Raw genomic sequence first — 14,151 nt, forward strand, 5'->3', positions numbered from 1 at the left:
TGTAGAGGAGGAGGAAAACAAGAGGATGCGAGTGGAATCAAGGGTAAGGGGGGAGGCGGAGGGGAGAGATTGTAACACCCAGGCGGCGGGTTCAGCAGCAGGGCAATGAGAGACTTCCTGTGCTCCATCACGCCCAAGGCCCGGGCTAGTCAGCTGGTGGCCGGGCAGAGATTCCTCATGTGTCGGGCTTATTAGCGAGTCGGGGAACGTGAAGCGCATGTGGCGGCGGAGACGAGGACGCGGCTGATCTCCCCGGACTGCTCTGTTTACTCCAGGAAGGAGCGGGGCTGTGACTGGGGTTGGGCCTCCTGGCCGTCTCCCGGCTTCAGGCTGGCCTGTCAGTCTGCAGCCGCGGCCGGCAGCGTGAGCGATGGGCCCATCAGAGCGCTGCCATTAGCCAGCCCCCTGAGTGGTAAATAAACGATTGCGCCGGTACACTGCAGGTGTTGTCATGGTAACTCCCCCGCCCCAGTGCTGGCCCCGCCCCTCCGCTCATTCCCCGGCTCTCGCACAGCGGCGGAGTCACCAGGAGGTCAAAGAGTCGGTACGTCCACTGCCACCGTGCGGCGCTGTTTCTGCTGTCGGTGGAAACATGTTCATTGTTCAGGCGTTTTGCTCAGGTGTGTGTGAGCTTGAAATATTTAACACAAAGGAACATTTTATGATTGAGTATTGACTTGTTTTTTAAACATAAGAGTTGAAGAGACTTTGGAACTGAAACAGCGTCCTTGAGATGAAGAACTTTGACACAAGTGGACAAACCCATGTTTGTTTGTCTTTGTGTTTCAACTCTCTGATGAATAGTGGAGCTGCATTCCTTGATGTTGATGGCTTGGATATGACTCCACTGCATATTGGGGAGTGTGTTCCGGAGAGTGCGGTTTTCAGATCAGGTGATGGTTCATCTCCTCGCCCGTCCTGCTCCGGTGTGAAACTCCTCGCGATTGCGCTGAAACAGTTGAACGTGTGAGAAGCAGACGGAGGAGAAAATGGAGAGCGGCAGTTTCTGTCATTTGGGTAATTTAGCGGCATCTCTCTGAGTGTCCCGCCACAGCAGGTGGACTCTGGATGAACCCGCTCGGGCAGAGATGGACTCTACACGCCTGACAGACTCTGCGCCGTCGGCGAGCGGCGTATTAGAGCTCGTCGTCCAAAAGACCTTTTCCCTGCGAGGATCCGGAGCCAGTCACAGATGGAGCCGGGACATAAATAAACGCGTGGAACCACGACGCCCCCCAGGGACCAGAAACAGTCCTGCTGTGCCCCCCACTCCCCCCTCCGTCTGTCTCTCCCCTCCTCTGAAGCTCATTCTCTTGGCGTGAAGGAAATATCATCAGATGTCTTTCGCCCTTTCACCTGTACTTGCCACCATCCAGTTGTCCTTCATCCCTGCTGCCTGTCTTTTCTTCCACATCTTTTTATTCTTTTCTCTTTTCCCTTTATTCTTCCAGTCTTCAAGCCACCATCCTATCATCTTTCCATCTCTTTGAGCCATGCATCTACCTCCATCAGTTATTTTTTTATTCATCCATCCTCTGTCCTTCCATCGCTCAGGCACTAATGCTGCTATCAGTCATCCGTTCATTCTTTCATCCATCCATCTTCAAAAGTCATCATCTTTCCATCCATCCATTGATCCATAGCAGCTCAAATATGTATTTTTTTTTTCTTATAAAAACAGAAGAATGTGAATGAAGAGGCTGACTCCACTGCTGCTTTGTTTGTTCACAGGAGTTGAACTACCACGGCTGGTGGGTTGGAGAGCTCAATGGCAAAGTGGGAATCGTCCCCAAGGATTTCTTGCAGCCGGCCTTCATCCTGTGACATCATGGGCTCGTCACTTGTGGACCGACGTGTCTCAACAACAATTTGAGAGAAAAAGATTGTTTTCCTCAAATTAAAACATTAATTTAGCTGCATTGTTCATGAGTTTGGGATTGTGAGAAATGAATTAAAGGGGCGCTAGGATGCTTTTCTATATTTGTAGAGTAATCTACAGTAATATGGTTACCATCCCAGTGCGTTTTTTGCGAATTTAGTAAATTTGGCCAAAAGAGAAAATGCAACTTTTTGCCTGTTTGCATCTGGTATTGTTTTACGATCATTGAGAGGAGAGTGCGCCATGAGATGATGTCATCAGAGAGCGTCTGCCTGCCACAAAACAAATGACAGACTTTGCTGTTTCCCATCTAGAATAGCATTTATCTACACCAGCAAGGAGCCTCACATTTTGCCAGCTGATCATTTTCCATGCCGGTTTCAAAAAAAGTGCGTGGCGTCCACACAGATCCGCTGTTTACCAGACGAAGCCTTCATGACTAGTCAGAGAGATGAGTGTCCCGGGACGGCAGCTCTGAGCAGCGCTGTGGTCACATGCTTCATGCACACACACAGCGAGCTTGAATTCAAATTCTACTTGTTCATGTTTGATTGTGGTTTGAGAAAATAAACGGAATATGAAACTTCTGTTTGTGACTGGCTTCGTCTGAAGCGCGCCACAATTGTTCAGTGGGAGCTTTTGTGTTACTGTTGTCATTAACCTGAAGAGTTGCAGCAGAATGTACACTAATGTGCAGTGCGGCAGTATTGCAGTGAAGTGGCGTCTTTCAGGGAGAGAGCAGAGGCAGACGGGGCTGCGCCGTCATTGTTTACACACAAAACCTGTTCCCACAGCAAAAACTGAATTTCTATTCATGTTTATGAGTGAAAATCTGAAAAGTACAGGTGGATGGAAACTCCATTAGTGTTATTAACATGAAGCGTCATTACAATGCATGGTTAAGTTCGAGCACAGATTAATTTGCTTTTTTAAAAACTAACAAATATGGCGCTAGCATCAAGGCTCCATTTTGCAGATTCCTATGTTCCTTTACATAACTAGAATAGACAGCCCGCATGAACAGTGTGACCTTTAGCTTCCCTTGGCTACATTTACTGAAAAAAGTGTAGCCGTTTACATGGCGCCTGCATCGATGGTCGTCTCAGACGGTATCAGGTGAAAATGCCGCAGTACCTGCACGTAGCCATCAGGTGGCAGCGCATCACCCCTTGAGATAGCTAAACAATACTAACATGGTTTTCACTTCAGTGCTCTTTACTGCTCTTCTCTCCCTGTGAGACAGGCGCCTCAGAAATATATAGAAATTACCTGCATAACCGGGCCCCCCTTAAGAGCATGAACAAGTTCTCCTATTAAATGAGGCCTTCTTTCATTCAGGTCGACCTGATGTAAAACCTCAGATCTGAAGGTTGCGTAGATAGAATGCTGCTACAAGACGCGGAGTCAGAAATAGTGCTGTCACTCCGACACTAGAGGGCAGCATCGCACCAACATGAAATCAGCTGCAAAGGTCGGGGTCAAATATCGATAAATAAGGCTTCAGCGAGTTTGCTAAGGTGAATCATTGTATTTACCATTTTCGAAAAAGGGACGGGGGGAATCAGTGACACAAAAGCCCCACGTGAGGAACTCCTGCTGCTAATGTTCAATGTTCCTCCACAGAAAATGAAGTTTGGAATCAGTTTATTAAACTTCAACCAAAATTAAATGTCCATGAGGTTGTGTGAATGACAGTCATGCATCACAGAAATGGGCCATTATGATGATAAAATATATTTCTATAAAGCATCTTGTAGATTTCTGCAGCTGACTGAGGAAATCTATCAAAAGAAAAAATGAACAAAGTATTCAATGGGAAAATGAAACCCTACAAGACCATTATAGGCTGTAACTGTTTACCATGTACTATACACGAGTTACACAGGTTTTCTGGGTGTAACTTAAATATAAAAATAGGTTGAATTGGAAACCACACAGTCATCCTCAACCAAAAAGCCAAACACATAAAACCATTGTGCAATTTAAAAATCCTACAACATAAAGAAGGTAAGCAGTTCCCTGACCCACACAACGAACACGTTTCCCCCAACTCTCTTTGCAGAGACGAAATCCACTCATCTGATTTCTGTCAGTTCAGATTTGACTCCTCGTCTGGTCTGTGCTTGAGTTTTGTGAATTTAAATGATCACATAGATTTGTGTCAAGCCGTTTTTCCACATGATGAAGAGCAAATGTTCTGACACATTACAGATTAGACACATTTTTCTGTTATTGTAAAGCGCTGACAAGTCTGCAGTATATGTGAACATGAAAATGAAAGCGCTGTCAGAGGAAAAAAAACAAGGAGCAAGTACCAAGATCAGCCACAAGATGGCGGCAGTGGACCATCACTCATCTCTGACAACTCTCAACTTGGACCCTTGACCCATAGTTGCGATCTTAGGTTGTTTTTTTTTTTTTTTTTTTAGCAAAGGGTACCTACATGTTGCCTCTACAATTCAACACTCATTGAGTGCCCATTCGTGACTTAGTCGAATAAAAGGACAAGAAGTCAAAACTAAACCCAGAGCAAGAGCCAAGCGGCCACGCAGCCCACGTCACCTACTGTAGGTTAATTTGACCCATTCGCGTGGATGTTAGTGAGAGCGTGAGGAACAGCTTCTTCTTACTTACTTAAGACATCACTTCCACTTCCTGCACCTCCTCCCCACAGTTCAATTCTGCTGACCCAGCAGCTGAGCTCCTCCCTAAAACTCTAAAATCACAATTATCGTCAGCAAAGGTCAAGTCCAGAGAGTTACTCAGGTCCTTGGTGTCTTCCTCAGCGGGCCCACCGTTGAGCTGGAGCTGGAGGATCTTGCTGCTGCTGCTGTCCACCTCTGACCACTGGACCCCGTTGTCCTGAGAAGATCTCCTCAAGCAGCTTTCAGAGTCATCAACCAGACTCTCCTCCTCCTCCTCGCTGACTTTAATGATGCTGTCATTGGAGGACGCCAGAGAGTGGCTACACGCGTCCCGGCTCTCACTGTTGGGACCGTCTTCGTCACCACCAACCTGAACAACGGGCTCTAGACTCGGGACGGAATCTGTCATTGCAACGTCGCACCTGCCTTCAGTCGAGTCCACACACTCGCCTAGATCGACTTGTTGCATCAAGTTCATGTCTTCCTCCAGTCCCGCAGGCAAGTGCACCTCCACAGGAGTCTGGATTTGCTGGCCAGTCTGCTGAGTTTCCCTGGAGAAGTCCTGGTCACCCAGAAAGAACTCCAAAGGCCGACAGTTCTCCACCACAGCCTCCAGATGGGTGCTGGTCTGCAGGACTTGGACTTTGGGCGTCTTCATGTGCTGCAGCTCAGTTGTGTCTCTGTCACGGCTCGTCAGTAAACTGGCGAGGGGGTCAGAGTCCCCGCGGGCAAACAGGTCTGGATTTAACGTGGACTTGGAGAGCTGCTGGTGAGGTAGAGGGCTGAGGGACACGAAGGCACGAGAGTCAGAGTTGGTAAAAGGCACCGTGGTAATGACGACCCCTGATCCCGTACCTGTCCATGGACTCGTAGGAAATGGTCAGGCTCTTCTCTGACTCCTTCGTGGGGTCCTCCTGAGCTTGAGCATAGCCACGGTTGGAGGAGGCGTACGTGAGGATGGCGTCTGTCACCGTGAACGGGGTGTGACCCTGCACGCAGTCCTGGATGTGAGTGATGGGCAGCTGAGTCTGCAAGAAGAGGTGGAGCTGACTGTCGGACAGACACACTGTCATGTTCACCACCCTGAAACACACAAGGTTGCATCAGTGATTTCCAAGGTTAGCCATCCACCTGAACCACAGCTCACATGCAGACTTACTTGTCCAAGAAGACCTGGAGGCCCTGGCGTCTGCGCTCCAGAAAATCCTCATTACTGAAGGAGAAGAAGGACTTGCCCGGCAGGTCTGGGACAGGCCTGTGAAGACCAAGGTAAACACTGTCAGTCTACAAAAAACAGAAGGCCAAAACAGAAATCTCACTAAGGAAGCGGTTTGTTGTCTTAAAATACTTGACACCATACCAAAGAACATTCTTTATCGTACAATAATATCGAAGAGCACAAGAAAAGTAGGATCAAATGAAAAGAAGTAACATTCTTTAAAAAAGACCGGGTACACAATAAATAATGAAAAGATGTGAAAAATAGTCATCCAGATTCAGCAAAAAGTGAAAAATAAACAAATATTTTTAGTTAAACAGAATAAACACAGATGCTTTTTATCACTAGAAGGACTGTGAGTCTTCATGAGTCAAACACTTAAAGAATGAGTTCCATATAGTCTCTACTCACACTAAGCCAGCGTTCTTCTGCAGCTTCCTCTTGAGCCACACAAACTCGCTGTAGCGTCGGCGCACACACGACGTCTTGGCAGTGAAGGCTTTACTGTTGGTCTGGTAACAACAAAGCGTTTTTAACACACTGTACGTCATAAGCTAGAGAAGACTAGATAAGATCATCAGCAACTGTTTTAGGAGAACAAAAACTTTCATTCATCCCTTCATCTGACCTTTTTTTAACGCTACAGCTGAGATGTTCATGACAAGTCAAACACTCGAGGCCTGTCTGGTGCGGCGTACCACAGATTAAGGCAGTTGGAGGGACATGCTCTCACTCCAGTGATCAAAAGAGTTGCCTCATCAATACATTTCACAACAGAAAGTATAGACGTCTCAAGATCAATAAAACCAGCATCTTACAAAACTGAAATTTCACTGACGACTGACAACAGCAAACGGGCCCAACACGTTTACATAATCATGACTAAACATAACACTGACCAGTTGCATGCAGCAGCAGAGATGCTCTTAACATGCAGCGTTGGTCTCCTCTGAACGTCAGCAACTCATATTGTTCTAATTCCAACCAAACCACCAGTGTCTCCAGGTGCAGAGCCACTGAAGGGTTCCGTTTGAACAGACGTGTTACAATCGGATGAGGACAGGAAGTAGAACCATTCATTCAGTACTGTCAGGACGTGCTCTCTGGATCACCGGTGAGGACTGGTGAGATAGTGAAGAACATCACATGACGGGTTTGTGCCGGAGTGTGTGACAAACACAGTCAATGACACGCCACAAGTCTGATTTCTCTGACATCTCCTCAAATGTGAACTTCTCCTGACCCATTGCGCAGAGATGAGTGGAACACGTGGAGCTGTTATAAATCAGTCATCAGGGCCGCGTCCCAAATACTACTGAATACGACAAATGCCGACACAAAAAACTAGGGGTGTCAAATCATCGCGTTAATGGCAATTCATTAATTGCAGACATAATTAGTGCATTATTTTTTACAATCCTTTAGTCACAGCTCATGACCAAAGGTCAGGGTCAGGATGAAGAGCTTTGCCTTTTGGCCCACCTCTCTCTTAGACACAACAGTGTGGTAGAGCGACTGCAACACCCCTGCCGCGTCAATTCACCAACCAAATCCAAATCCCTTAGCCCCACGACTCGAGAACAAGACCTCAAGATACTTAAACTTCTCCACACGACGTAGGAACTCATTCGTCACCCGGTGAGAGCAATACGCCCTTTTCCGGTTAAGAACCATGGCCTCAGACTTAGAGGTGCCAATCCTCATCCCAGCTGCTTCACACTCATGCAAACAGATTCAGCGAGACTTGAAGGTCAAACTGTGATGAAGCCATGAGAACCAAATCATCAGTGATAGCAGTGATGGATCTTCAGGCCACCAAACTGCAAACCTCCTCCCCCTCCACATCAACCAAAAACAGGATTAGAGACAAAGCACAACACTGGCATAGACCAACCCACACTGGAAACACACAGGACTTGCACCCAAGGATCCGGACACAACTCCCGCTCCAGGAATAGAGATTTTATGGCCCCCAATAGACAGCCTCACACCCCATACTCCTGAAGCACCTCCCACAACTTCTCCTGAGCACTCGGTCATACGCCTTCTCCAAGTCCACAAAGCACATGTAGACTGGCAGGTTGTACTCCCAGGCACCTCCGAGAGCTGTTGAGAGAGTAAAGAGTTGGTCCATAGTTCCACGGCCAGGATGGAACCCGCATTGTTCATCCTGAATCCAAGGTTTAACAATCGATCCAACCCTCTTCTCCAGAACCTTATAGTAGACCTTGCCATGGAGGCTGAGGAGTGTGATTTCTCTGTAGTTGGAACACCCCTTTTTAAAAAAGGGAACCATCACAACATCATTTATATCTCTGTGGCGTGACAATCTTACTGTCACGGTAGAGAGTCACATCAAGTTGTGACACAACCACAGTCAGAGGACGTGACATTTGAAAAAACGTGTTCCATCGTGACGACAAATGCTGCACAACAATTCCAGAATGTAAGGCGCCACTGATGGGACACAAACATCCATACCACATCATGTGTACTCACAAGACCCTGAGTCAATTTCATGAGTCAACACTGACTTGACAGCATGGAAACATTAGAGCTGACATGTGCATTCCCGAGCAAACATGTCTGATTGGACAACTCTGACACAGACACCTGTTACTTAGAGACTAGAGCAGCACTCTAACCAGGCTTTTAGCTAGGAGGGCGTCTGGGCGTTTGCAAAACATGAAAAAATGGAGGCACGATTATCGACTGTAGCTTGGCCGCCAGATTATGCCGGTATATGGCGGCATCTGGTGACCCACATTGATCGCTGCGATTTAAGACCAAAAAAGTGACAACAATCCCAGTAGATACTCACATGCAGGAATATTTTGTAATCCACAAATGAATTCCAGGAGCCTTCATTTTGAATGCGAGGGTCCTGCACTCGGACTGCCACAAACTCCTGAGAAGAACAAACAGATGAACGTGTCCAACGCCAAACCCTGCTGTGTGGCTGCTTAAAAAGTGCTGACAAATATCTAGATTACGGCGTTGTCAAAGCAACCACTTTTGTCTGCACGAGAAGTTCCTTATTTGCTTTTTGTGCGCAAGAGAAACTGTGGCGTGACATTTATTTTCACATGTGATCTGAAACACTGCAGATAGGCAAAGCAGAATGATAGAGACACCTTATAACACTGGCTTCATACATACATTTGGGGCTTCATCAGTGACACTTAAAATGTAAATAAGGAGGCTCAGATAATATTGCTGAAATTAATATTGTGCAAGGAAATTGGGAAAAATATGTGACAACATTGAAAGGTAGTACAAGATGAAATAAACAGTCAACTATTGCGACGTTATGAGACGAAAACTAAATATTGGATTAAAAAAAATAATTGACAAGAATCTGCACTTTTAAGTTTTGGTTAAAGCTGTGACATCACAAATTCATAGACCGTGTGAAGTCATGAGGTGCATTGTTTGACAGTCTGATAGTCAGAACTGGCGTGTCAATCAAAATGTTTGCATCATGTAGAACGAACAAGCATTTGACGTTGTGACACAAAAAAACCCCTCAATACTGAAGGGGTCTTTAAGCTACTTACATCGTCTTGGTGGTTCTGGATCATTCTATCTGGAGCTGCACTGTGAAGATAAGTTACACAAAAAACATGGAGTCAGTGAGAGCTGATGAAAGCCAAGACTGAGTTTGCCAGAGATTTAACTCCCCCTGTTCTTTAAAACACTCTTCATGCTCATACTTCTTAATGTCATAATACTTGTACCAGCAATGATCCGGGAAAGTAATACTCTGGACAGTCCAATCCAAACTCCCCCCAACAGTAACTGATAAGAATATCACCAACTGTTTTCACTATTGACAGTCAGATGCGTCGTTCAAGCTTTGTTCGTGAATGTTAACACCTCTGTGAGTGAACAGTGCAGCGATGGGAGGAGGACGAGAAGCTGAGCAAGCTTGTGTGGGGACATACCAAGGAAAAATATTAACAGATTTAGTGACATTTCGGCAGAAACCTAGTTATTCCTGACTGGAAGACCTCAAGTGACAACGTGTCTTCCAACAATTACAATTTAACTCGGTAGAAACGACAATATTAATAAACACAGTAGAGTCAAAGCTAATTCAATAATGAGATAAATGACAGCAACGTCTTTTAAACTAAAATGTTGAGTTAAAAATACTAATAAAAACAAACGTCACTTAATTGTAGGAGGAGTGGTATCATCTATAGCTATGTATGGAACGTTTTGACTGCCTCAACTGAAGCCAAAATAACCAAAAATAAACGTAATATAGCTTAGACCGTCCCAACAAGAAGCCACCCTACCGTCACTACTTAGCAACATGCTAACTCTCGGCGCGAGTAAAACTACTCACTTTCACGTATTCACAGTCGGTTGCTCAATTCTCCGTCAGACCGTGGTGCAGGGCACTTGGTGGCCTGCGTGCGCTCTGTCCGACCGAAAACCCTCGGCTGCCCTCCGTCCGTCTCGCTCCCGGGTGTCACTGCTTTCTTCATTTCGCAAGTCCAGGGCGGTGCTGTTGACCAGCCGGTGTGGCGACGTCACAGCGTCATGTTATTCTTAGGCAGCGCATGCGCATACATACAGTACATATTCTGCGATTTCAAAACCGTTCAGGGAGCTTTATTCAAGAGGTCTATATATTCGATCATTTATGTTTTATCATTTTTATGTGATTTCCCCATTCTTGTAACTATTTTTTAAACAATATTTCACAATGACAACACAAACATATTTGCATACATTTATATGTGATTTGCGCAACTAATATCAATATCTCTTGTGACTGTTAAATGAAATCAAATAGATCTTACATGGTGTCCTTTATACTCAGGGTTCTTGCAAATGTGGGTTCCCAACGGTTTCTCAGATTATTTATTACATTCCTCAAGCATACCTGACGGCTGTTGCGTTTAGTGCCCAATGGTGGGTTGTTCTTATGTCAATACATTCTGATATGCGATATTAAATGGATTGAAAGTGAAACGTGTTTATTGACGTGAAACACAACTTGTTGATTATGAAAAATGCGACCAGACCCAGAAAAAAGACCAAATTAAATGTTGTTCATATTATGACAGCTCCATTATCAGTTTACTCGTCTTTAATCGTGTTATTATGCTTATCGAGGGTTTGGCACGGCTCGGTCGTCTGCATTTGAGAAAGGTGATCGAATAGCAGATCTACTAATCATGTAACCACCGCATCGATCGCCGAAAACATGACGACTTGTCTATCCACATGCCACTCGCATCTGTGTGGCGGTCCGTGAACGCATCACATTCCCCTTTTCTTCTCACTATCAGACGAAGGGGCGGAAACGTAACGACGACTCACAATAAAATCCACACAAGCACGTTATTAGAATATTTATACACGCATTGTGCACAATCTTGGCTGAGGTGGATATTTGAAAAATACATTTCACCGGTGAGTTTTCTGGCTTCCCTCCTCCATTCAAACGTACTGCGATGTTTGCTAGCCGTTAGCACAGGTAGCTCATTATTATCGATCCAGTCATCTCCAGATGAAAATCTGTATTTAGTTTATGGTGCAAAAACAGTAACGGGAGCCGACGATCGTTATAATCAGTTGGTAAAAATGTAGCAATGCGCTCTGAATCAATAGGGAGAAGGTTGCCATTAGCCGTTAGCTTCACGTTGTGTTTACCTCTCGCCTTTTGTCATGTTTTATTTACCATTTTACTGATGACATTTAAGCATCGCAGAATCGTTGTAAACACCAAGTCAACACTTCATGCACGTTGCCCGCCTTGTTCGTCTCCATTGCCTAGGTGTAGCTAATTTGTACTGGATAATAAAACGCCCCCGTGTGTTTATGTATGATGCATCGGACATGTGCGATTGTCCTGCTTTTCTGATTTGTCGTCATCAAGACTCATGTTAAATAGTCTGTGCGGTTGCTAATGCTGTATTTTCTACGCGTCTATGTTCATGGATTCGTTTTTAAATATCTGCGAATCGTGTTTAATACAGAATATAGACGTGAATGTTTCAGTGGTTTGGTCTCGTCTATAAGCACAAAAACAAAAAAAAAATGTATTTTAATGTACAGAATTAGATAGATTGAATTATTTAATGTTATGTCATTCAAAACGATATTTCCACTCCATTCACATCCAAGTTTATTTTCATCTGCTTCTTTGTGTGGATGTGCAATATCACAGGTAGCATGGTGGTGGTGATGTGAGAGTCTGAGTCCAAATCAAACACGAAAGCTCAGTCATACTCGAGAACACAAAACCAGATCACTTTCTGTGCCTCGGTGTTACCCATGTGTGCCAATAACAAACGTTACCAATGCTCTCTTCTCCTTCTTCTACTTACTCCCACTCTGCTCCCACACTCTTGACCAGAACACCGCTGGTCCCCGGGTCTCCCTGATGAGTATGAGCCTGACTACTGAGCCCCCCAACGATGCTGCCCCTGTCACAGAAGGTTCTGCACGTCATTACTTCCTCAAATTTTGCATCACTTGTGCCATGTGTGGACCAACGCTTACAGGCAGAAACTCAATAGCTGCCATGTTGGATTATTCGCTGACTTTGTCAACTTGCTGATCAGTTTTACTGTCCCGTCAGAGAGCAAAATGGCGACAGTGGAGAAAGACAAGAAGCCGGATGACGTTGTGGCAGCAGCAGCAGCAGCAGCAGCAGCAGCTCCATCGGCACCAGCCACAGTGGCAGCAGTAGCAGAGGAGGAAGAGGAGGAAGAAGAATATGTAGTGGAAAAGGTCCTAAATCGGCGGGTGGTGAAGGGGAGAGTGGAGTACCTGCTCAAGTGGAAAGGATTCTCGAAGTAAGTACTATTGTCTGTGAAGTGGTCTTCATAAAAAAAATGGCTATGGAATCATAAACACAATCTTCTCGCACTCTCGTAGTGAAGACAACACGTGGGAACCCGAGGACAACCTGGACTGCCCCGATCTGATCGCAGAGTTCCTGCAGTCCCAGAAGACGGCACACGACAGAAAAAGAACGGGGGGCGATGCAGACGGAGACGAAAGCAAAGCAAAGAGGAAAAAAGATGATGTGAGTCATGCTTTCAAAGCAAAAGTTGCAACTATGATTTAACATAAGAGCACTGTCATGGTCACCAGCTCACGACCTCGTCTGACTCCCAGTCATCTGCTCTTATATCACAAAGCCCGCAAAAATCTGCCCACACACATGAAAGCTGCAATTTGGATGGGGAAATGAAGTACCACAGAATATAATGTTTGTTGCCATAATACTGTGGTGACACCACAGGGCACTAGATGAAGTCCAAATTCACTTTCCATTTACATGAACATCTCAGGTGAGACTAAGAATGTCACACAGAGAGACCTGTGGGGGCGAACATGCAAACATCTCTTAACAACCACACAAGAGGTTTGCTTCCATTACATATTGATTCACATTTGCTTCCTTGGCCGTCAGACTGAGAAGTTACGGGGCTTTGCGAGGGGTCTGGATCCAGAGCGAATAATTGGAGCCACAGATTCCACAGGAGAGCTCATGTTCCTCATGAAATGGTTTGTACGCCACCTTGGCTATCTTAAGACAAAAGGAAACTTTTCTAAAGCTTTTGTTTTACAGGAAAAATTCAGACGAGGCAGATCTGGTACCAGCAAAGGAAGCAAACGTCAAATGTCCGCAGGTGGTCATCTCATTCTATGAGGAGCGACTTACCTGGCACTCGTACCCCACCGAAGATGAGAAAAAGGATGACAAGAACTAGCACAGGGCCAGAATAAGGCTGACTTTTTAGAGTTTGTTGTACTTTTTTGATGGCAGGCGTGAGCAAGCAAGATGCTTTTGGACTTTTGGTGTAGCATCATAAGGATATATCTGAATGAACAGGTCTCATTTGTGCAGCCAGAAAAAGCAGTGATCTGACGGTTCATTTTGATTTTTGTGGTTTTATTCTTTCAATGTGCCATGTTTTATTACTTTGTGCCTTTCGAGGGCAGAACTGTTCATCTTCATCATCACTATGCTTGTTGTGCAGTTATGGACTTCTCAGTGATATTTTGTGAACGTTGTGCATTTCCTGTCTTGCTTGTCCGTTTTGGAGAATAAACCTTTTAGTTACTATTGTTTTGCTCTTTCCTTTTTGACTAATTCCAGACTAGTTTTTTGTAGACTGATCAACACTCACCTAAGTTCAATTTGTTTTTCTGTCCTCATTTGAATCACAGTGACCAGCCAATTGTGACAAACCTTTATCATGTGCTGCATCGCAGCTCATTTCAGGCGTTCGTCTGCAGAAACTTGTACCGACTGCAGATGACCCAGCGACAGCAGTTGAGTGAAGGCCTGCGTGATCCGCTCGATGAAGATTGACGTGAACATTGCAACTATTCCTAAGGAGAACCCACAAAGGGCATGAATAGCAGCAGCTGAACAA

At 45.3% G+C, this 14,151-nt stretch overlaps 3 protein-coding genes across 4 annotated transcripts in view; 2 read left to right on the top strand and 1 right to left on the bottom strand.

Annotated features, from left to right (window-relative positions):
• The window catches only part of skap1 (src kinase associated phosphoprotein 1), a 39,274-nt gene extending 36,675 nt beyond the window's left edge, over positions 1-2,599 (top strand). For both annotated transcript variants that reach the window (XM_053855205.1, XM_053855215.1), the window contains one exon: positions 1,732-2,599. In XM_053855205.1, coding sequence (XP_053711180.1) covers positions 1,732-1,824 — 93 coding nt within the window. In that variant the 3' untranslated portion in view covers positions 1,825-2,599. The remainder of the gene's footprint in view (positions 1-1,731) is intronic.
• snx11 (sorting nexin 11) lies at positions 2,084-14,025 on the bottom strand. Its single transcript, XM_053855193.1, has 7 exons — positions 10,095-14,025; positions 9,301-9,340; positions 8,565-8,651; positions 6,155-6,255; positions 5,684-5,779; positions 5,380-5,607; positions 2,084-5,306 (listed from the first exon to the last, which is right to left on the bottom strand). The coding sequence occupies exons 2-7, from the start codon at positions 9,322-9,324 to the stop codon at positions 4,514-4,516; spliced, it is 1,329 nt and encodes a 442-aa protein (XP_053711168.1). The 5' UTR covers positions 9,325-9,340; positions 10,095-14,025; the 3' UTR covers positions 2,084-4,513.
• On the top strand, positions 10,967-13,840 carry cbx1b (chromobox homolog 1b (HP1 beta homolog Drosophila)). The gene is made up of 6 exons (XM_053855227.1): positions 10,967-11,170; positions 12,117-12,198; positions 12,342-12,558; positions 12,641-12,791; positions 13,182-13,276; positions 13,341-13,840. Exons 1-6 carry the CDS (start codon positions 10,982-10,984, stop codon positions 13,480-13,482), a joined length of 876 nt encoding a protein of 291 aa, XP_053711202.1. The 5' UTR covers positions 10,967-10,981; the 3' UTR covers positions 13,483-13,840.
• Positions 14,026-14,151: the final 126 nt, after the last annotated feature.

Source organism: Synchiropus splendidus, chromosome 1 (assembly GCF_027744825.2).
Source record: "Synchiropus splendidus isolate RoL2022-P1 chromosome 1, RoL_Sspl_1.0, whole genome shotgun sequence".
NCBI classification, from domain to species: domain Eukaryota; kingdom Metazoa; phylum Chordata; class Actinopteri; order Syngnathiformes; family Callionymidae; genus Synchiropus; species Synchiropus splendidus.